This window comes from Ammospiza nelsoni, chromosome 12 (genome assembly GCF_027579445.1).
Source record: "Ammospiza nelsoni isolate bAmmNel1 chromosome 12, bAmmNel1.pri, whole genome shotgun sequence".
Taxonomy (NCBI): domain Eukaryota; kingdom Metazoa; phylum Chordata; class Aves; order Passeriformes; family Passerellidae; genus Ammospiza; species Ammospiza nelsoni.
This window is the reverse complement of record NC_080644.1, coordinates 5,920,642-5,944,528: the sequence shown is the minus strand read 5'-3', so window position 1 is coordinate 5,944,528 and position 23,887 is coordinate 5,920,642. Positions and strand designations below refer to the sequence as shown.

General features: G+C 40.9%; 1 protein-coding gene across 8 annotated transcripts; it reads right to left on the bottom strand.

The window, feature by feature from the left end:
• Positions 1-770: 770 nt before the first annotated feature.
• Positions 771-20,777, bottom strand: ARFGAP1 (ADP ribosylation factor GTPase activating protein 1). Of its 8 annotated transcripts, none has more exons than XM_059480495.1 (15): positions 20,680-20,777; positions 20,324-20,461; positions 16,895-16,958; positions 15,942-16,051; positions 14,974-15,145; positions 13,970-14,070; positions 13,206-13,292; positions 12,608-12,704; positions 11,193-11,249; positions 10,967-10,999; positions 9,756-9,785; positions 7,917-7,973; positions 6,560-6,619; positions 5,394-5,470; positions 771-4,985 (listed from the first exon to the last, which is right to left on the bottom strand). In XM_059480495.1, exons 3-15 carry the CDS (start codon positions 16,952-16,954, stop codon positions 4,655-4,657), a joined length of 1,272 nt encoding a protein of 423 aa, XP_059336478.1. In that variant the 5' UTR covers positions 16,955-16,958; positions 20,324-20,461; positions 20,680-20,777; the 3' UTR covers positions 771-4,654. The 8 variants fall into 8 exon arrangements, with proteins under 8 accessions (XP_059336478.1, XP_059336479.1, XP_059336482.1 ...); XM_059480496.1 differs by having other exon boundaries at positions 771-4,982; XM_059480499.1 differs by lacking the exon at positions 6,560-6,619 and having other exon boundaries at positions 5,394-5,464.
• Positions 20,778-23,887: the final 3,110 nt, after the last annotated feature.

The following is a 23,887-nucleotide window of genomic DNA, read 5'->3' as shown; positions in this document are numbered from 1 at the left end:
GAAATCCAGAACACACATCTCTGCTTCCTTGGTGTTTTGGTTTTAGGTCATTAACTCTGGGTGTTCTGAGAATAAAGGGCCCAAATCCTCTCTCCAGAACCAGCATGTGCTGTTTACTTTCAGTAATCCCATGTGAAAACTTTGCACCCCACATAGCAGCCCTTATAGGAAGAATAGACACAGCCTGTCTGTGGAATAAGAGCAGTGATGTTATCAAACACAAATGGCCTCTTTGGTGTAAAAATCAGTAAAATTACTTCCACACAGCAAGCAGGATTCAGTCCTGCTGACCAAGAACATAATAGAAGATATTTTAAATTTGCACAAAGCCAAGTGTGGTCACCTGGAGTACTCACAAGGCTGTTTGGCTCATGGAGGAAACTGGAATCTGAATGTGGAAGCCCACCACAGCTGAAGGATTTCTCAGAGGACTCTCTTCTTTCAGGAAAACTGCTTTAAAAGTTACCTTTTTCTGCTGTAATTAGTGCCTCTGTAGACAGCTAATAAAAATTTCAGAGTACATAAATTTATCTGCACTTTAATTTCTATTTATAGTTCTCCTTAAGTAAGGAGGCAAACAATGTCTCCAAACTGCTCCTAAGTAAGAGTGAAGTTAGACTGTGAAACTCCAATGAAATACAAAGAAGTTTTTGGCTCTATTAATGTTGGCAGCTTGCTTTCTCCTTTGTTACAGCCAGGGAAGAATATGCCTGACACCAGCACCTGGGATGAAAATTAACTGAAGTGTCCTGAAAAAGGGCTGACCACCATTCTGCTCCAGATCTCTTTGCTTTATTAGAATACTCTTTAAAAGATGACACTGCAGTTCAAGTCCAGAACCACTCTACAGAACAATGAATAGTGTTCACTGAAATCACCATTCCTGTGAACTTCACAAAAAACACAGCAGGAAAATTAAAGATACAGTACTCCAGACTGACCAAGTTTCTGCTGGCATGGAAATGAAAGAGGGTTCTGCAGCTAGAGGCCACTCAGCCATTAGGATCAAACTCTTAATAATGGCAATGGAAATGTTTCTTGATTTCTGTTTAAATCACTGATTGCTCAAACCTTTACCTGGGTCACTGAAATTTACTATTTCAGCCAAAATAAGCTGTGTAGACTGCTACTCTCCAAGAGGACCACTGTATCTTTAAATGTATCCTGGATTAAACAAAGGTTTTATCTACACTTGTTAAATTATTGCACAGACCATTACACTGACAAGTACATTATGAACCCATGGAATGTTACAGTCTGGCCTGGAAAATAAAAGCAGCAGCATTATCCTTGAGGTCTCAACCATGAGGGAGAGCTGGCCAAGCACTTCTTGAATTGTACCAATTATTAACAGGTTTCAATACACAAATCAAACATTTAAAAATAATCCCTAATTCCCAGGATTATGTTTGGAAGCATTCTCCAAGACTTTCACTGTTTTGCAAGTGGCACTTAGTTTGATTTCTTGACATTTTTCTTGTATCAGACTACCTGCAGGAATCCAGCTGTTCTGTATTTTCCAAAGTTGAAGCCATACAGAGAAATAAAAGCTTGGGTCCCCAGGGGATTTGAACCAGCCATTGCAATGTCCAATTGGTGAAGCAATTTCATCTCCTGGCAGTTTGTATGACCTAAACCTGTGACTCAGGGAGTGGGATGAGAGGGAGCAGAGCCCTGCCACCCCACACACTCAGATTCATGGCTGGATCCTCCTCAGTCAGGCAGCCTCAGCTCCAGCAGCCTGCACTCAATGCCTCTGCTCCTTATCAGGCCAAAAGGGGAGGATTTGGGGAGAGTAGGAGGAGGCATTAAAAATTAAAAAAGTCTGATTCATAAACACTTGCTCCGCACATGCAACTTGATGGGATTTTCTTCACAGTGCAGAAACCTCCCAGCCACCTACTCTGAAAGTAAGTAAAATTCAATAAAACAGTTGGTGTGCAAAAAAAGAAAATGCCTTTGTTTTGTTCTCTCCTCTGGAAGGCATGATGACACATTCAGGCTCAGATAAGTCATTAAAAAATGCCCATCAAACTGACCAGCTGGCACACTGGTTTGTGTCTGCAGTTACACCTTCTGCCATTATATTGGTTTATCTGGATCTCCCAGTAACATCTTTCTGTCAGTTGTAGCATTTTGTTGCTTCCCTGCAACACTGCAGAAAGAGAGATGGCAACTGCTCTGTCCCTGTCTCCTCAACTGGAGGAAAAATCCTCACTCAAAGCTTCTGCTTGAGCAGGGCTCTGGCTGTTCGATTTAGAACATAAAAGTTTCAAAAGTTACAAAAATCAAATCAGAAGAACAAACAAATGGCTCATGCCAATCGTGGCTGCAAGTGATACATAAATAAATCACTTTTGTCCCAGGCAAAGCTCACAGCTGAGGAGAACATGCACACACACATCATAACACCACTGATTGAGTGGGCTGAAATAAAGATTCTCCTGCCACAAGCCATTTCAGGAGGTTTATGAAAGAGAAACTGTAATAAACTTATACAAAAGCTGAACCAGCTTCAGACTGGGGAGCAGACACATTGACAAGGAGGCAACAGAGGTGTAAGCATAAAAAACCAAAGTTATGTTTGACATGCAGCTAAGCTATGACAAAGTTATACTTGGAACTGGAGAAAAAGTAGAAAAAATTCCTCGTTTTAGTCAGGCTGTGAACTGCTGCCAATGGTTCCATGAGCAGCATTGCAAACCAAGAGCTCTCGTGCCTTTGGCACTTCCACAGGGTCTGTGGCAGCAGGGACACCCTGGGAATGGCTCAGCCTGGAGCAGCAGTTGGCTCTGAGCAGCTCTGGGTGTGCAGAGGCTCAGAGACCACGAGCTTCAGACCACGCTCTCAGGAGAGGTAAGGGGGCAAAAAGAAATCCCAACTCTCACAGAACAAGGTGAGAGGAGACTGGAAAAAATACTCTGTTCACCATCTGAAAGATCCTGGGAATAGAAATACAGACTCAGGCTGTAAACAGAGCTACTTCTACTCAGACTTAAGCCTTTAAAATCTGCTACTTATGAGGAAATTAATTTTCTTTCCTTTTTAAACTGTTGATATTACTATCTGCTCAAAAACCTCTGTGAGAAGTAAAAGAAGTGGAGTGTTATTTAAGGTAACTTTGACACCTTCAGTTGGTTGTTGAACAAACTAACCAGTTTTAAAAAGAAAAGGCTTTTTAGGATCTACAGGGTTCACAGAAAGAACTCCATGCTGGAAAAGCAGACCACAGAGAACACCATGATTTGAGTTTTCAAGTGAGCTGACTGTTTTCGTGCTGAGGGTACATTCACAACCCATCCCCCAAAATAAAATGGGATACCTATGATACCTCTGATGTTAAAAGTCACAATTCTTCTCCAGAAGTTATGGTTTGTGTCATGCAAAGAGATTTGCTGGGTCAAAACTGACACATAACTGAATCTCCTGTTCCAGTCCTTAATGCTGACAAAGAGGTTCTCATGTTTCCAAAATAGTGTTTCTTTAACAAGATCCAGGAAAAAATGTGGAGAAATACATGACAGAAACAGAGATCCAGCTTGACACACTAAAGAACCGTTTGGAAAACATCTGCTTAAATTAAATTTTACTATTAAATCCAGACATCTACTCATCTTGAAAGGGGCTTGCTGCCAGGCTTTTTCCTCAATGTTGTATTTTCCACCCATTTTTTCTTGCTGGAATCTTCTTTATAATTTTTTTTTTTTTTTTTTTTTTTTTTTTTTTTTGCTGCCAGGTTGCCAAACAGATGTCCAGAAGGACATAAGCAGCAGAAAGACTTCATTTTTTAAACAGCATTAATAAAATACTACACAGGTAGAAGGAAGAAAGAGAAAAAAAGAGTACATAAAAAACTCAAACTGGGGCAAGGATGTAGGTGAGGAAGGAAAACACCCCAGCTTTGCATTTCTGTGTAGCAGAAACTACAATTGAGTGCAAACTCAATCCATTGAGTAAGGTGGGCAAATAAAGCCATTCTGGATATCCCTTGAGAGCTCAGGTCAATCCTTTAAGTTTACACAAATTATTATCTAGCTCTAGATTCCTTCTGAATTCTAAAGGAGAAAAATAAGTTTTCAACTACTAAAAAAACTAATGTCACAATGTTTAAAAACAAAGAAGCTTCAATAAAAAATATGTTAAAGACCATCTTGAATTGCCAGACCTCCTGTAGTCAGAGCAATCCATAAGGCATTAGAACTTGATGTATCCAACTGCAGCTTGCCCAGTTAATGGCTGTCTTTCCAAGTCACACCCAGTCCTTTGTTTGCATTAAACACCCCAAATCTCAGATGAGGACTGGATGAACACCTATTAACCTACACATGCAAGGTTGTGCCATGGAAGTGTCCTTGCACTGGTTTCTCTCCATTAACATTTGTGTTAAGAAAGTTGCTGTAGCCAGCTCCAATAGTGCAAGGAGAATATACTTATTACTATCCTTAAAAAAGGGAGAGCCACTTTTATGTAAGAAAAGATTCAGATGCTACTTTTTTTTTCCCTATACCGGGGTAGAAGGAAGGAGAATGAATGGGAAGCACAAACAGATCAGAAAGGTCAGCCATGATACTCCAGGTGTGTGTAAAACTTCCTCCCCTCCACCAACCAGCACAGCCTCCCTTTCCCAGCTGTGCAGAGCAGAGTTAACAGAGTTCTAAAAGTCATCCCATGCATTTTTTGTTGCCTTAGGAGGTTTTCTGGTCTTGCTCTCCCCTCCTGTGTTCTCCCAGTTGGTCTCCCAGTTTTCCCAGCTGTCGCTGTTACTGTTCTTGTTGGAGACCGTTCCCGAGCCCCACACGTCCCAGCTATCCGAGCTCTTCTTCTCTGTGGAATTGTCCACATAGGTCCAGCTCTCACTGCTTGGAGATTTATGAGCTTTTGGTGCATCTGAGTTGCCAAAGGTATCCCAGAAGCTTTGATCTACAGCATTGTTCTGGTAGCCCTCCCCTCCACTGTTCTGGTAGCTGTCTCCCTCAGCTGGTCTACTGGGGGATGGGGGAGAAAGGAAGGTAGAAATAAATTAGTTATGCCAAATGTAACAGTAAAAATAAATTACCCCAAAGAAAACTGTAATTCTACTGCTCTTTGCTTAAAAAAATCCCTTGATGATAAAGGAAGAACTAAATATTGCTCCAAATGACATAAGCTTGTTGTCTAATTCACAGATTTTGTTAAGAGAATTAACAAGCCCAGGGAAAGGGAATGTGCATGTGGAGCAAGTGTTAATCCAAAATAATGTGCACTGCTTTGTTCTCAGTTTAAAAACAGTTATATGCAAAGTTATAGAATAAGTTCTTAATATTGAAAAATTACCTTTCACTACTACACTACAGAGAATATACAGGAGATAAAATTATGTGTTAAAAGAGATAGAAAGCAAGAACAAATATTACCTGTCAGAATTATCATCTGCTTTGCCTGAAAAGAAAGTGGTGACATCTCTCCATCCCTTACTCCCAACTCCCTGAACCTAAAGAAAAAAAAAAGACACTCCATTCATTTGGACTGAACCAACACCCCTGCCAAGTGCAATAGCAAAAGCCAGACAAATTCCTCCACTTGTTCCCATAAATCAAACACATTTAACTCAGAGCTCATTAATGTTTCTGATGGGCAGTTACATGGTGGATGTAAAGAACGTACATTTGACAGCACTGTGCTGATGGAAGAGGTGGGAATTGTAACACCTTATGAATCCTCTCCTAGACTTCCTTGACAAAAGTACTGGAATTAGTCCTTACATAAAATTAAACTTAATGAAAGCACTGCTGTTTTATGATTAATGTAACTTGTATTTATATTTCTACTGCTCTACACAGCTACTTTCACTCTGTTTCAGCATTATTTCACTGCCCACATAAAACAGGCCTAAAATTGAGTCCTAGAATTGGATTAGAAATACAACTTCTGAAGTGACACCATGGAAGGCACTATTCTGAGACAGAGAAAGGGAGAGTGAATCCCAGAATTCAGCCTGAGTTTCCAGGCTCTAAACAGAACACATAACATTATTTATTTTATTTTATTCAAACAGTACCAAAACCTAAGACACTGAGCTGGTCTATGGGAGAGTTTCCAGTGCTGACTTTCCCAGTGCTAGAAGAGACACACTCCTGGGTAAAACCATGCAAGTTACCCCAGCAGCTGTTAGTTTGTGCAGATTTCTGTGCTTGGCAGCCTCAGCCACACTTACCACGTCACCGAGAGCAGCGGAAGGCAAAGGAGAAAGGTGCAGAGCATTAGCAGCTTTTACTGTACCAGTGGAACACAAGCTGTCTCCATATTCCCTCACACATTTTCTTTGCTGTTTATAACCACCTCAAGTCCTCATTCAAATTATTAAGAGGACACCATTATGCCTGTGCAGCTTTAAACACCCCAACAGAAAATTCCTGCTGAAAAATTCCACTTTCCAAATTTCTCTATTCAGCACAAGCATAGACCAAAACTGCACTTTGGGAGGTTGTATTATTTTTGGGGTTTTGTATTATTTTTATGAGAATATGGAGACTGGCTTGACTTGTTTGGCCTCCTTAAAGCCAGGCAGGCCACCTCATACCTTGCTGGCCAACTGTGATACCCCCGTGGTGACCTCCTCAAATATTTTTCCCTCTTTCACCTATGTGGACCAAAGTATTGGTAATTAGTCATAAAACAAAGTATTAGTGAAACCTTCATACAGCCTCATTTGTGATTAACAGCTAAAATGTCAAGAAACCCAACCCCAAACTGAATCAAAATAGATTTAAGTCAAACTAAGTTAAGAAAATTATATATGAAGTCTGTTATTTATAGTAGAGTGAAGCTCAGTCCTGTGAGTTTGTGGGAATTTTCTGTGGCTAAAAACCCAGTTTGAGGAAGGTATCACACCCAGTTTGAGAAAGGTATCATTTAAACACAGTTCAGGTATCATTACACCACTGCTGAGCAATGAAACACAAGTACAAAAAACATCTGCAAACATGAAGCTTTATCAATATATTCTACTGCATATAAAGATTGTGTTAAGAAACATAGCAGATCCCTTTTATTCTCTTTTATAGATGTTTATTTAAATATTAAAAGGGCTTTGAATTTTGGTGGAACAAAATACAAGAGGTACCTTTCACCACTTAATAAATGGCAGTTGTTCCAAAGCAAGTGATTTTGTATAACCATACAGAGAATAATTATTTCAGAAAGTAACACTTATTTAGAACTAACAGCACAACATCCTAAGGGAAATGGGTCTCTTTTTTTTTAACATAAAATGCATAATTTCTCATTAAACTGTCCTACAAAATAAAAAGCAGCTCAAGGAAATGCACCCTAAAAAATAACCCTGAAAATAATGCATCTAAGCCCTCTGAAATAAGCTGTGGATAATTCCAGGGAATAGAAAACCAATTAGAGTCTTCTCCTGTGGTTTGAAATGCCATGTAAAGAATGGTAAATTAATAAAGGTAATGGGAGAGGAATTAGTTTGCAATATGATTAAAACATTCTCTTCAAATGGCTCAAAGATGTTTGACTGAATTAAAATAAAGCAGGCAGGTAGGTAAAACACTAGGAACTTAACACTCCAAGATACAACTACTAATAGATAGAAATATATATATATTTAAACAACTGATTTTATATCCATTTAGGGTGCATTTTCCCCTTGTTCCATCTTCCATTATTGAAAGCATGAAATCCATAAAATGGTACTTAACAAGAGAGAATGTGACAGACTCTGGTGGACATGAGAGAGGTAGGTGGAGGGAGTTTACCCTCATTAACATTTCTCAGATAACAGCCTAACTTGGAGTCATTTGATGTCTCCCTTTTACAGAAAGACCCCCTGAGAACCTGGGCAGCTGTGGCAGCAGGAATCAACCACTCCCTGAGTGAGCACAAGCATTTTTCTGCGAGCCATTTACTAGGTCCAAAGTTACCTTTTCCTGTGCAGGTTTGAGAACATTTTCATTTAATGTCTGACCTAACTCTGATGCCTATTTAAAAGCAAAACAAAAACAAAGTCAGTTATAATTTCTTTACAAAAAAAAAAAAAAAAAAATAAAAACCCACAGCCAACAACTTCTGCAGGCTCATTTCTCAGCAGTATCTCCAAAAACACAAGAAGGCTTTAGCTTTGATTCATACAAGCAGAATGAAAAGCTGAAAAGCACACACAAAGTGCTGCAGAAGACATTAAAAGACAATAAATTAAAATCAGATACACATGGCAATAGATGCCAAGAGCCCAAGCAAAGTCTGACCTTGCACTGGAAGCAGAAGCAATGGTGCAACCAGCAACAGTTTTGAGGATGGGCCCCTTGCTAATGCCTGCAGCTGAATATTTGGAAGAACTGTCCTCATTCCCCCTTATTTTTCCATACTAATTAAATTACTCATAGAAGTAGATCTTTTTGGCTGATTTTCCCCCAATTTCTCTGTCTTGTAGTGCTTCAATTATCATCTGTTAGTAAGAGCCCAAGTGCTTCTGAGCAATACACAAGAGCCAAAGCTGTGACAGAAGATTTTTGTTATTTTCTTTAAAGCTCCAGGTTTGCAGGGACAAAAACAATGAACTGCAGAAATCTGTTGCAATCCAGAACAAGATGCACAAGGATATTGTACTTCAGAGGCAGCTGACAAAAATGTAAGCCCACAGTCCAAGTCACAAAATTACTTTCCTAAGGCAAAGCTGACAAGGACAGCAGGTTTAGAAGAGTTTGAAATCATTCCTTGCCCTACTACTATGAAAAGCCCTTTACAGATCTAAACTTTCTTCAGAAGTGCCATGTCATACTGAGTGCCTCCAGAATTCTCCTGGTTAATCCAAAAGGGCCAATATGCCAAGAATTAAGTTTGATTTCCTAAGGGTTTATATTTGATTACTACCATTGCTACTCATGTTCTTCTTGGGAATGGAGCACCTTCAACATCTTTCCTCCACAGACTCCCAGGTGTGTAAGAAGCCTCTCCCTAAGCCACAGCATTCCCAGGATCTCCCCTTTTCCCAGCCATTAGCTCCAGTACTTCTACTCCTTACAGGATAAAAATTCTTTGCTAAGCAAAGGCAAAAAGGAAATTCCACTTCCACCTAGTGAGAAACATGAATGCAAATCTCAAAGGGATTGTTACCTTTGGAAGTGAGGCTACAAAGTGTTTAAGAAAACCAAGAAAGGGGTGTTCTCACCTTTGAAAAACCCTCTGGAGTCTACTGAACCCAGCAAAGTGTTTATGTTTGGTAATAAAGAGTGTAACACACCCAGACTAACAGTTCAGGTGTCCAAGTGGAGACACTGCTAGAATTAGGAAGAATTCTTATCTGATCTCTTACTCAGCCACATAATTTTGTAGATGTGGAATGGAAAGATTTGGGTACAACTGTATTTTCATCTAAATCATTTCATCCTTCTTCCTGTTGCTGAATTTAAGACAGCACTCTAACCACCATAACAAACACCTCATTCAAGTGTCTGCCTTCCAGCAACATCCAGCTCTTGGCACATTCCTGGGGCAGACATGCAAACAGAAATCCTGAAATCATCAGAGTGTGGACAGCAGCACGCACAGTCAACTTTCAGACAGTGCACAGCTTGGGTATCTCTATCCAACTTCACAAATTTTAAATAGGTTTGAAGAAATGTTACCATACAAAACACACAACATTATTCTAAACAGGTTTGATGTAAGGCAGAGAAAGAAAAGACAGCTCAGGAGCAAATGCACATATTCAGCACGAACAGACAAGGAGTCCATGCACAAGAACAGATGTGAGGTGTTACCGGCTCTGGCTGCTGCTTGTAGCCCCAAAACTTTACCCAGAGAGCAAAAGAGAAAAGAGCAAGGAAGGTAGAAGCAGCTTTTAGCAAAAAATTGGCAGCATTTTTCCAGGCAAGTTAAGTATCATAAACCTTTTTCAACTTTTAACATCTACTGACAAGAGAAAGAATGAATGTGTTTGGTCACTGGACCCCACATAAACTTTTAACCAATGCAGTGCCTTAAAAATGTGTTAAATCTGTTCTGCAATGGGTCAGAAGGAACAAAATTTAACCTTCAGTAACACAGCTTAGACTGTAGAGCATCATGTTGCTGTAGTCCTTGTCAGTAGATGTGATGAGCTTTTAAACTTAATATTATAGTTATTAGTAATACTAAAGAAAGAGCAGCTTTTATTACAAAAGGAACACTGCTGGAGGGAGTGAAGAGGAAGACCTGGAGAAAAGATAGCTTTTCTTAAGCCAAGCAATTTCAAAGCTTTGAAGTAGGAAGTTTGGGTGCTTTAACAAGACATTTTTGTTGCAAATATGCCCAAGTTTGGCCATTTGAAGGATTAATATCCCAGTGCATAGACCTCTCTGAATACCTATAAATATCTGCATCTCGCTCAGAACTGGGCAAATTAAGAATCACATTCTTTTTTCACTTTTACATTTGAATTTAAAACTTGTCCTTGCAGACAGATCTTGCTATATCAGAGCTCTGTGTAATCAGGTCTGACTGTCTCTGTGTTTTAACCCCAGTTTGACAAATGAAATCCTTTTGTCATTGCTACTTTTTAAAACACACACAAGCAAGCTAGCTGATTTATTAATAATATTGAGCAGTTCACACTTGTAACATCTCATTAGGCTTTAGCCATGGGAAGCTGGCTTGCATTGTATTAGATCACTAAAGAAAACTACTTCAATCTAGACCACATTTAAGATTCACAGAAGTAAATCAGGGGTTTGTTAAGTTTGCAAGCTCTGCAGCCTCTCCAACACATCCAACAGGAACAAACAGCAGAGTATCCCTGTTTATCTCTTGATTAATTTGATCACTGCAGCTGATTGCAATTCCCATGGAATTAAAAGCCAGAACTAAACACTACTGTGCACTAAGAAGGAAAAGCACACTGGTCTGCTGATGATCAAATCTAAGTCAATTGATGCAGGCAAACACATAGCACTTAAAGACAACTAGATGGAGTAAGAGTTAAATCTATAATCACCTTTTGACTTGCTTGAGATCCAAATCTGGTAGCCTGTGAAGAGAAGCAAATACAAGCAGGTTTACCTGGAATAAACCCTTTGATTTTTAAAGACATGCATTTAGAAATGCTGCATGATACTCTCCAAGGTAAAGGAGCTTTAGTAGAATTTCACAGTGAAAAGAGAATACCCATATCACCACCTCTGGCATTCCACTGCTAACTAAACCACATTTTATTTACTTACACCCTCTTTAGCAGCTGAGGCAATTTTGCTTGCTCCAGTTGTAAAACTGCTCCATCCCTTTAAAGAAAGCAAGAAAATTGTGAGCTACATATGAATAATAAGAGCAAATAACCAAGTTTTCATTAAAACAGACTAGTTTAAGTCAAAATACGCTAATACAGCTTGTCCTGTAGTTTTAAGAACTACCTACTACTGAAAGAAAAATTACAGCCTCTCATTTAACTGAAATATAGTGATGAACTTCCAGTATTTGTGTGAATTTGAATGAGCCAGAGTGTTTCAGATGTTACTCTGCTAAAAATATGTACAAGTGTGGGGAAAAAAATCATCCCATGCAGTGGAAGACAAATTGTTTTCCTCTCCAGGATGAACAGCCATGCAAGGAACTCAGCCTCCCAGAAATACAGGGCTTCAGGACACACTGCAATGTGTGTCTGTGCTCACATGAGGGCATTCCAGCCAGGATATTCAGGGAGATCCTGCACTCACAGAATGGCTCACAGGAACAGGAACAATGCTGCCTCTCCTTGGCTGTCTTAGCTCACCTGCAACACACTGCAGATGTGCTTTCTAATCTGAACTCTTTGGCCTAAAACTGTGAGATACCCAGAAAATATTTAGCTGACCTGTGGGATCACCTGGAATATAGTGACCAACCTGTTCAAAGGCTCAGGCATTACTTTTCTCTGGTAAGTTCTAGTGAAATTATTCATTTATTTATTTTTAAATAAACAGTGGGACTTGGTGTATTTAGGTAGTGAGGCTCTACAAAGGGGCTGTTGGCCACTAACCTTGGTAGAATACCTTACTGTATTTCCATATGACTCCAAAGCCCAAATATTGTTCAGCACTGTGACTTTGAGCCTATCAAAGCAGCAGTATGGCCCTGACTGCCTCTGACTTTATTCCCATTTTATTTCAACAATGCATCTTTCACTATCTCTACTTGAATCACGACAACTGTTCAGCCATATGCTGTTATCTCTTCACACCCTGTCACAAGTATTTCAAATGTTTTCATCACTGCTCAGGGCTTCTGGCACCCACATAAACACACATTTCAGTTGTTTTCCTCTGAACATCCCTAATATAGTTAACAGATTTAGAGCTATTCTTTACAGGTAATTACATTTTTTACCTTCAGCCCCCTCGATTATTATTTCTTAATCCATTGCTATATTCTCACTTATTTCTGTGAACTGATACCAGACATAATTAAGTTCTGCTCAAGTTTCTCCATTTTGCCTGTTAAAGTCCACCAGTATCTTCTTCACTCTTTGAGAATACAAACAATACTCTGCATTTCTCCATATCCACCTGCAGTCTTTAGTATCTCCTCTGCATTAATGTTCTCCCATACCAGGGGCTAAACCAGAAGAAAACAGTAATTCAGAAAGCTCCAAGCAATTCCTTACCGAGTACAATGAGGACATGGCATTATTCAGGAAGTCATCCTCTTTTTTTGGAGGGTTTACTGTGTTCCCAAACCCCACATAGCGATTCTCTTGGCCACTGCCACAGGAAGAGGAATAAACAGTCCTTGTATCAGCATGCAGCCATGAAAAACATTAAACAAGAACTGAAAAGCATGAAAGGATGGCAATTGTTTTTGCACCTGGAAAAGAAAGTCCTGTAGCACCCAGCACCCAAAATACAAAACTACTCACTTCATAAAAACACCAAGGATCCACTGAGGAATCCTACCACAATATAATTTCCTCTGTGCATGCTAATGTGGTCTTAATGATTCTCCAGGTTTAACAAATCACTGACATCAGAAAGCTGAGTAAATCCTAATAAAGTGACACATGAAAATGAGAAAAGGAATGAAAGAAGCTTTATAAATGCCTCTGTTTAACTCAAATCACTGTAAGGTACAACATACAAACAGAATTCCCTGGTTTGGAACCCACCACAATACTATTTGAAATTACAAACTTTTTCTTCAATGCTTCAAACATTTTGTTATGCTAAAGAGAGAGGCACTCAGAAAGTCAGTAAATATTGCATTACCCTTGGTAGGAGCTGACATCATCATTTAACCAGTCTTCAAAAGCCTTGTCAGAAGAGGCAGTTGCAGTCTGAGATTGTCCAGCAGAACTGAAATAAAACATTGAAGAATCAAAGCCATGTTAAGCAAAACCCACCAGCTCAGCAGTACAGCTTGATGTATATCACCATAATACAGGTTAGAAATTGATTATTTATTCCATCTATCAAGAAGGGAACTCTAATGCAACCACTAAAAGGCATGAAGCTCTGTTCCTTTGATTTACAACTGCTTTTGCAGTTAACTAGGGTCTTTAGTGCACACAGTAACAAACACTACATGCAAAAGCAGAACAACAGAATTGCTGTGGTACAGAGCTTTGATGCTCCCCTGGTAATTAGCAGCAGAAGGGAAAAGTCTGTTTCTTTTTCCCTGGCATCCAACCCCAAACTGGCACAGCACCACAGTTAAAGTGAGGATGCCACACACTACCTGTGAGTGACACAAATGTCCAATTTCAGGTGCATTACCAGCCAGGATAAAACAAGCATGGCTTCTTCCCTGCTCTCACTCACCTCTCTCTGCCATCATTTAAGGTTAAGGTGCAGGGGGTGAGAACTATTACAAAACCAAAGTCCTGCTACCTCATACTCCATAACTTCAGCTTGTTCAGACACCAGCACCAACAGGGTAAACCCAGCAGACATGAAACCATCAGGTTTTGATGCTGTGTCTGTATCTGATGCTGTATCTGTACCAACAGTAGCAGGGTAAGCAGGGCACGTACCGGTGAGCAGAAGACAGAGACATTTTAGGCTGAGGTGGGGTCCAGTTCCTGGCAGGAGAAGTTTCAATGGACCACTCCTTGCCTTCAGCTACTGTAGCTACCTACAAGAAGCAGAATAATCAAGAATGCCAAGTCAGAGATTTCATACAAGTTATAAACTGCTTCTGTAACACAAGGACAAGTCATTTTTCCAATCTGCTGCTGGATCACTTCTTTTCACAAGAAACCAGATTTTTTTCTGACTCCCAGGCTGTGATGTTGAATTGAACACTGGTTTTATTTCAAGCAACTGAAATAGAAAATTAGACAATTTCCTCAAAGAGGCAGGATTGGTTTGAAGAGGAAAGACTGGATTAATGAAGAGATATAAACACTAATCACAGAGTAATGGAGGAACAGAACTACATTATTGTTGTATGTTACTACATACACTAAAGATTTATCAAATCACTTTGGATAGAACTGTACAGCTGAAGTAGTAAACTGCAGTGAACTGAGGACTGAGACAGCTCCAATGACTAAACAGCTGCAACAAACTGCAGCACTGAAAATCAGAGCTACCTCAGATAAATGCAGAAATGAAAATCTCAATAGAAAACTCTTACAAGACTTGGGAAAAAGCACTCTAAGACCTTTAGGGTCCTAAGAAGGCAGTCCTGGACTGCCAGCTCTGAGGTACCAGACCCTTGGGATACCCTTGGGCTAAATTAGAGAGAGTTACTCAAAATAAGGAAGTTAGTCCAGAAAAGTTCCTGCCTGCCCAAGACACTCTTTCTTAACCCCACCTTATCTCCCTGGCAGGACAACATTCCTTTTCTCTTCTGCCAAATACTTGAGCCATGAACTCACTCAGGTTTACATTAACTCTTCCAGGATTTCACTCTCACATATACCTTTTCAGGAACCACTGCAGAGGTTCAAAAAACTGCAATTTCCTTCCTTTCAAAACCAAGTGTGATATTTTCAGATCACAGGGGTGAGAAAACACCTAAAACTGAGCCTACCTGGTCTCTAAACAGAGCTGCAGCTTTGCTGTTGTATTTCTCTTGCATTGTCCAGCATGGATCATAATCATCTTGAGACTCCAAGAACTGTCGGAATTTGCTGTTACCTCCTGCTTTCATTTTCTCCAGCTCAATGTCCTTCCACTTGTCCATGGTTACAGAACGTACAAAACTGAAAAGCAGGTTTTAAAAAAATTAAATTTAGATCACAGCTTGTTATAATTTCATGCTGTATCAACAGGGACAAAAAAAAAAAGCTTATTACAACCTATCTCTAAAGTTGAGAGTATAAACATCTTAGAGAACACTCTCCAAGTACAGAAAGACAGATCATCATAAGAAGGTGGGCAGATCCTCACTGAAATAAGCCAAAATCATGTCATTTATTGGCATTTAAAGGAGACAGTCAACAGAAGGCAAGTGACTGAAAAAGCAGCTTCCTTCAAAGTCCAGAAATATGTAACAGAAACTTTTCCCATACTTCACTCTGTGATTTTTTTTCCTGTCTATTATCATGTATTTTGACAGTTGGAGTCAATGATCTTAAGAGGTATTTTCCAACCTTGGCAATTTTATGATTCTATGTCCTCATCTCAGAAATTTCATCTTTTCTTCCATGCCACATACAGAACAGTTCAAAGGCTCCTTTCCTATGCAACTTCTACTCACTAACGAGCCTCAAATCACCCCTGGAAAAGCAAAGAATGTACTTTTGAATGGCCTCCTTTCTATCATTTATATTACAAAGAAAAAAGAAATCTCCTGAACAGAATAAAGTTTTACAAGCAACTAGTTACAGACAAGGCACAGAGAGCAAAGCCCACTTTGGAGAGGAGCATGAAGCAGAACTACCAGTGAAATGTTGGATTTGTGACATTCTATACATTCCAAAGCAACACATGCTGTTCACAGCCATAAGGAACTCTGGGGTTCTGCAACTCAGTCCTTGGTGTGTTGGAAAGGCTGACCTGAGGTGAACTCCCAAGCCTCGGTGTTTTCCTGAGCACTCCAGACAGATCCAAATTCCATAGGTCACACTCACCCACTGGGGGTTAAATGCACCACACTCAAAACAAACCTGTGACAGAAAAACAGTTACTTCTGCAATCTGTCATCACTGCCCATGGGAAGTTTTCATAGCTCAAAAAGGCAAATCATTAAAACATCACACACCGAAAATAATTTCAGAAGGAAGGGTTCTTAGTGTTTGGAAACACCTTCCCTGCTATCATAAACTTCTTTCAGATATTTATTTATGCTGCTTGGATTATAAAAATTACTGCACCAACTATCAAAAACCAATGAGGAAATACAGACAAGCAAATGGAAATTACCATACAAAGAATTCATTTTGATTTCATTTCTATTGCCTTGAAAGAAAGTAACCAAACTGAATTCTTGAGGTTTTCTTGGCAAAATAAAAATGCAATATTTAAAGTTTGGAACATTTTTTCAGTCACACTACAGTTTGGCAGTAAATGGTAGCAGATCTAAACAGAATTTTTTCTTTAGAAATAGCTTTATTGCTCACACAGTGCAACAACTTCAGTTTTACGATCGGATTTACCACTCAAGATTTAATGTATTGATATAAAGAAAAGTGAATCTTTCCATGGACTATCACATTTAAGGTATAATCAAGCTACTTGAAAGGGACTATTTTAATTTAATTTGTGCCCCAGACACAACTTGTTGAAAATATCCCAGGGGTTCCAGCATTACTAGAACTTCTGAAATACTTGTGCCAAATATTCAGCAATGTATTGTAATGCATACATGAGATATCCAAATTTCTTTGTTAGTTTTAGTGAGCCACAGCACAAAGACAACAGCAGCTGTAGCAGACCCCAGCATACATGTAGAGTAGGTAAAAAGCAAATTCAATCCTACAAAACTGATCTAAAGATTATAATTTTCTCACATTGTTCTCATCTTGTGCTCTGACTTCCTTGAGGACTTTCCTTGTCCTTGGACTTGCCATGATTCTGCAAAGGGAGAAAAAGAAACGAAGTCATGATGAGGGATTGATGTTGGTAGGACACTCAGTACCTCACAAGCACAGCTCTGTGACAAAGAGCCTGCAATCTAAACCACTGACTCACAACCAGCTGCAGAGGAAAAACAGACAAACCAAACCACCAGAAACCCCACAATCTGGTTTTTCCATTTATTTTGCACTTTTGGAGTGTTTATTCATCTTAACTCCACCAGTGGAAAGGTGTAACTCAGTCATGGTTGAAAAGTGGGCAGGGGGTGATAAACACAGGAATTCTTCTATGACACAAGTGGTATCAAAACAAACTCTGCTGGCTGCTGCTCCCAGGCCCATCCACAACCCTTCCTGAAAGCACTTCCTAACATCCATGATTTCACCAGATCACATGCACACAACTCATCAGACCTATGCAAAAAATAGCAGAAACTCTTACACTTCAGAGTGCAGAACATGTTGCTAAAAGAGCCCTTTACTAGATGATAGAAGAACTTGTAATTTTCCAGAAATATTGAGTTTGTTTGTCAACTGAATTCTAAGAAATTAAGGCAATTCTTGAGACCTTCTACACAAAATAATATTGTAATTCAACAGGCATGTCTTGCTGGCAGACCACATCATCTCACTCTCATTTTCATGATGCAGAAAACAGCAGGGAGTAGTGTCAAGCTATGGATAAAATTCACATTAAGACAAAAAATGTGATTCACACACAGTAGAGAGCCTGGAAAAACCCTAAGTACACAAAGCACTCATGATGTGAAAAACTATAGGGTAGGGTGCAGCATAAGACTGCAATTTAGATCAAAAATAAATAAACAACATCTGTTCTTCCTTTTTACTTCCTCTCCATCTTATCACTTCTACTCCAGAAAACAAACTTCTAAGATGTAATAAAAGACAGAAGTCACCAAGCTGACTAGAAACAGCACCAACTACTAAATGTCAAGCTTATTGGCCAGGCAGATACAAAGCATAAAACAGCAGGTTGATATTTTCACCAAACATTGGTGTGAGAGGAAAAAATGCCTTTATGCAACTGTTTCACTGGGCTATTTGAAAAATAATCAGAACAGCAGATAAAATTAACAATCTCACAATAATTTTAGAAGGTAAATGATTGTTATATACAACAGCCCTAGGGGATGGAGGAAGGATTTATCTTTAATAAATAAAGGAAGGGTGGTTAAAAAGGTAAAATGCTCCAGGTAAGGAAAAATTGCATTTGTATGACTGACATCAAGTTCAACCTCTAAAGCAAAGCAGTACAATAAACAGTTCTGTGCATCACCCACTAAGATACTGTGACTCAGAAAAGAAGAAGCTCAGTGTTGAACCTACGTATTGCCAGTGCTAAAAGCAGAGGGTGTTTGTAGCAGAAGTCACTGCTTTTTATCTAAAGCATTTATTCCTCTGTAAACATCTTGCTGACAATGCTTAATTCTGTGGAATTTAAGGTGAAGTGCTTTCACTGATGTTTAGAATGTGCCACCTTTTCAGCCTGGTTTTATTGGGCAAAACCAGGTAATTGTGATAAAAGTTACTGCAAATAGTGGGGAATAAAATCTTCCTGCCATCCTGTATGAAACTAAAACTGAGCACAGTTATTTTTATCAATAATCTAATTAAAACTGTGTAACTTTAAAAACAGGAGAATGAAAGTGTGTCAAGTGACTCCTCATTTAATGAAACAGACTTTTTCCAACAGCATTCCAATAACATTGAGCCTTCCTTGACTTACTCATATGCATGTGAGCAGGGAGGGAGATAGCACTATATGCATTTGCTCATGTCCTAAATAACAACCATAAACACATTTATATGACTCCCAGTCTCTGTCTTCAATTTCACTATCTGTCCCTGGTGAGATAATGTAGAATTCTTCCTCTGCAGCACAGAAATTAAGTAAATAACTCAGCAGGAATAGCCAGACAACAGTGCAGCCTCTGGGCCCTCCTCTCTGCCATTGTTGCTGCTTGCTCTTTGCATGCCAACATCTCTTCCTCAGGAATGAATTTCCCCAGCATGTTCCTGTACATTACTGACAGCTTCCAAAGCTCCTCTCTTTGCCTGGATGTTCAATCCTCTTACCCCTACCCTCCCTTTAGCACTTTTCCTCCTTTTTTACAGATTTTCAATCAGAATAACCAACAGAGGCAGTCTACATGCAGATATCTTCCAGCCTCAATGGATGAGCACTGAACAGGAAAACCTCTTGCCACTCCAGCTCTGCACGTGCCAGGAATTGTCTACAAAGCAGAAAGTTAAATCCATCCTCCAACAGCCAATATCCAGCCCCCTTCAGGGCTTATACACAAGTTTCAGATCTCCAGCTCCAAGGTGACAGAGGAAGTGATTGCTTTTGGTTCTGCCATCACTACCTTTTTTTAAACAAAAACTGAAAGACTTTGGCCAAATGCAGTCTGAACATACACCCACTCCACATGCACCAAGTTCCCTGCCCAAATCATGTCTGTCTGGTGGGAAGGCAGAGCTTCACCCACACCACAACATCCAAGAAAAGGAGGAGGTAACTAAAGGCACCAGCTTTTCATCTTGTCCTCCTCCAACAAAGCATTTGGAAATAAAAGACAAAGTAAAAATGTCATGTTCTAAGCTTTCTAATAGGCAATATCTTTAGAGGTGCCTAGTTTACTTTTAATGATTTTCCTACAAAGCTTTAAGGGTTCAAATTATCACTGATTACCACCAAAAAATTGAGTCTGGTAACTGACTGGACATATAACCACTGTGCTGTTTAAGTTTCATTACTAAATACCGAAGAAAGAAGCCACCTTAAAGAAATATACATTGTTTTGATCTAGCAGAAATGGACATAAGCAGTGAAGGAAATGTTTAGTTTCTGAGTAAGTTTCCATTGAAGAATATAAATATTCTTGACAAGGATTCTGAAGTGGAAAGAGACAGCTTCACACAGATCAATCTCACACTCTTATTTGCCAACCAGCTCCCAGAGCAGAAACTACATGTACACCATATGAGTTTTCTGGTTATGAAACTAACCAGAAACTTGCTAAATAAGCAAAAAGGAACAAGTGGACTAGAAGTGAAAATAACACCTAACAGGACTTTGCTCCTCTGATACAGCAGCAAATTCAAAGCCAACCTGCAAAGGGCTTTGCAATTCAGCACACGGAGAGTCAGCAGGTGACGTGGCCTGGTGACTTCATGGTCCTGAAGGCTCCCTGCGAGTCCCACCAGTGCAAAAAGGCCACAGAGGCTGAAGAAACCTTTGCAATCTCACACTGCGCCCATCTCCATGGAGCTGGCACGGTTCTCCTCCGCAAATACATCAAAGACTTGCACACTTTTAAAGCCGAGTGGTTTCACACTCACCCGTCTCACCCAGCGCCTCGCAGGGCCGAGAGAAGGGCGATTCCTTCGGGCGCACCTGCGCTACCCGGATCCCAGCGGCGTCCTGCAGCCTCCCTCAGAACATGGCCGGGTTCCGCCGAGCCCTCCGGCCTCTGCTTTCTAGGCAAGAAAATAACGCAGAAACAGCTGAAATAGCGGGCAGAGTGATGCCTCCTGCCCGCCACGCCAGCCTGGCACCCGCACCTCGCCCGCCCTCGGCACCGTCCTGTGTGACAGTGCGGGGGCCGGGCCCGAGCGCCGCCACCTCAGCGCTGCGCTGGGGGACACGGGCGGCCCCGGCACGGCGAGCGCCGGCGCGGGGAGCCACGGGGACGCACCACGACCCTGAGCAACACTGCTGCTCCTGTCTCTGTCTCTGTCTCGGTCCCGGTCCCGATCCTGATCCCGGTCCCGATCCTGATCCCGGTGCCGGTCCTGATCCCGGTCCCGGCCGCGGCCCGGTCCCGCCCGGCGCCGCCGACGTTGCAAGGCGCGAGGGATTGTGGGCCCGCGGCTTAACCCGCTGCGGGCCGGTCCGGGCCAGGAGCGCCCAAAACATTCGGTTCTGTCCAACTCCCGTGCTCCAGAGAGAAGTTTAAGGGATTTGAAGGGATTTGTTTCCACCGAGCAAAGCTGAAATAAAGATTTACAGCCAATTGTGCGGGCGCGCTGCTCTCCGTGCTGTTCCAGGCTGCAATATCGACCCCTGGGGTCTCTGAGGGAAGACTTTATGTGGAATTACGTGTTTTTTCCTCACACAACTATGGATGTGAGCAAAGCAGGGTTTTCAGATGATAGCCCATGTTGCTCCCAAGCTGGGAATAGCAGATGGGGATGGGCTGGTTGGACCCCCAGGCCTCCCCCAGCTTCACATACAGCTCTGCCTGCACTGCTGTGGGATGGTTTGGCGTACCCCGATCAATATATGGAGGAGCTAAAGCTACTAAGGAGCATCCCAAAGAGGCCACAAGGATAAGGAAGGGTCTAGGGAAAGCCATTAGATGAGCAGCTGAGGGTCCTTGGGTTGTTCAGCCTGAAGGAGACTGAGGGGAGACATCATCGAGGTTTGTGTTCCTCATGAAAGGAACAGGAGGAGCATCTCTGCTCTCTGGTGACCAGTGACAGGACACAAGGGAATGGCTGAAACTGTGTCAGAGGAGGTTTAGGTTGGGTATTACGAAAAGTTCTACCCCCAGAGGGTGGTTGGGTGCTGAACAGGCTCTCCAGGGAATGGTCACGGCCCCAAGGCTCCCAGAACTCAAGGAGCTTTTAGGCAATGCTCTCAGGGATGCACGGAGTGGGATTTTGGGGTTTCCTGTGCACCAAAAAGTCCAGGTTGGACTCAATGATCCTTGTGTGTCCCTTCCAGCTAGAACTTTGTCTCGAGATCCTCCCAAAGGTGAGGGTAGATCAAAAGGAAAGAGCACCCAGAGTTGCTTTGTGGTGCTTGTACGCACAGGGCAGGTGAGCACATTTATGCTACTGATAACTTCTTTTTAATCATCAGCTGTAGGCACAGTGCAATGATTTAGTGTTTACATCTGAATCCCACAGAGACAATACGCTGCTCATTTCAGTGCAACTCCTAGTCTGGCCTCTGTACTTAATAAGTAGGCTATTATCTGACTATCAACGCATGGGAGATTAACAGGAGCCATTTTCATTACCATTAATGGTGGCTACACACATAATGCCCTCACATCAATGAGAAGATAATGGGCCCTTAAGTGTGCGTGTGTAAGGCTGACAGAGGAAGGGGTATGAAATATAAAGCAAACTCAGCTTAAATAACTTGCTTTTCCAGTTAAGAAGAAAGTAATCTCTTCTCATAAGCACCATCATTTTCTGGTAAACGTGAACCAACAGGTAATGAGGTTCCCATTACACAAATGCTGTGTTACAAGGTCTAATGAGCATATTAATCTTTGTTTTTCCATATAATTGGGAGATAATCCAGGGATTTGTGTTGGCTCTGCAGTGGTTCTGGGTGAATGTGTGTGCTCACAGCCTGAACCAGGAGTCATCCTCAACCCCAGACACAGAGTGAGTAGAAAAGACTCTACGTGAGGGCTGCAGGATGGGGCTGTCTGGTGTGCAGCAGGAATGAAAAGATGCCACAAACATTTGTCTTTCCCAGCAAGCAAATAAATGTGTGCCATTGCCTGGCAAGTCTGGTTTGCACCGTTCCTGGAATTTGGGATGGGTGCATAGCTCTCTCCCCATCTCTGCAATGTGTGGCAAATGTCTATTCTGAGATAATAGATAATGCCAAGCAAAAACATTTGCAAAGGCAGCCAGCTTTGCCTTCCCTACTTGTTCCCTTTATCTGCTTATGAGCTGTTTCTAGCTTGAAACTAAATGACAAATATTTTTAGCACAATTGCCATTGTTATAATTGTTATGCCCAATGTCAAGAACATATGAAACATGATGATAAGGAACAAATTACAGCATAAAATAATACCAGGCAGGCACAGTATCCTTGAGCTGTTTTCCATGTTGAGATTTTCCAGATACAAATCATTTTGCTTGGCTTCAAAAGGACAATATGCAAACATGTAAAGGTCAGTCTGATTTGAGAGCACAGAAAACAGCTAGAGCCAAATTCTGCAGAGATTTCATGAATAAGTTCACCATAATTGCACTGAAGAAGACTAACAGCAAGTGGAAACTTACTAAGATAAGCTACCCAGTGTGCAATTTTGCTGGTAAATTAATGATTTTGTATGATGGCTTTGAAACTTCTTAGGGGAAAAAGAATCTCTGGAAGAGGATTTATACCAAAGAGCATGCATTTTCACTTTTTCCTGTTTTACAGATTTACTAAACCCTTTTTAATCTATTAATAAGACTAGATTTTGGTTATTAAATATTGAAATCCTTGACATTAGTGAAGTGGCATTATCTCTCGGTTTAAATCACACAAAAATACCTGAAAAATTCTCTTCTAGAATAGCTGACAGCCTGAGCTTCAAATATTAAAGGCAAAAGCCTTTTTGGACTTGTTTACTGATGCCTATGTGGGCTGAATTACAACCCTCACTAGAAGCAGCACTTGTCATGGACTGAGAAACTGTGATTTTTTATTGCCTTTTTCCCTCCCAACACACCTGAGATGAGCCACTATATCAGGATGTCACAACACTTAAATTGAGGGGGAACAAGAAGAAATGCAGATCCCTTCTTAGATAAATCTACTTAATAAATCTGAGGAGCAAGGAGCGAGGAATGGGCCTGTTTGCATGATAAATGTCACCACTGGAGTTCTGCATTATCACTGGGTGTGACTTATGGAACTGTGTGAATAAAGTACAACTGTGGATGTAACACAGAAGTGTGTCTGTAACTCAGAGCTGTGTCTGTAACTGTGTGAATAATAATGCCATCCCAAACTCAGCCCTTCTAGCACCAGGAGAGGTCTGGTTAATTGATAGGGCTGTGCTAACACCCTTTTCCTGCAGGGTTTTTTGGTACTTCTGTGTTGCCTGCTCTGAGTAGCACCCTGGGAACTGCAGGTTGAGCCACCAAAGGCTTCACCTTTTTCAA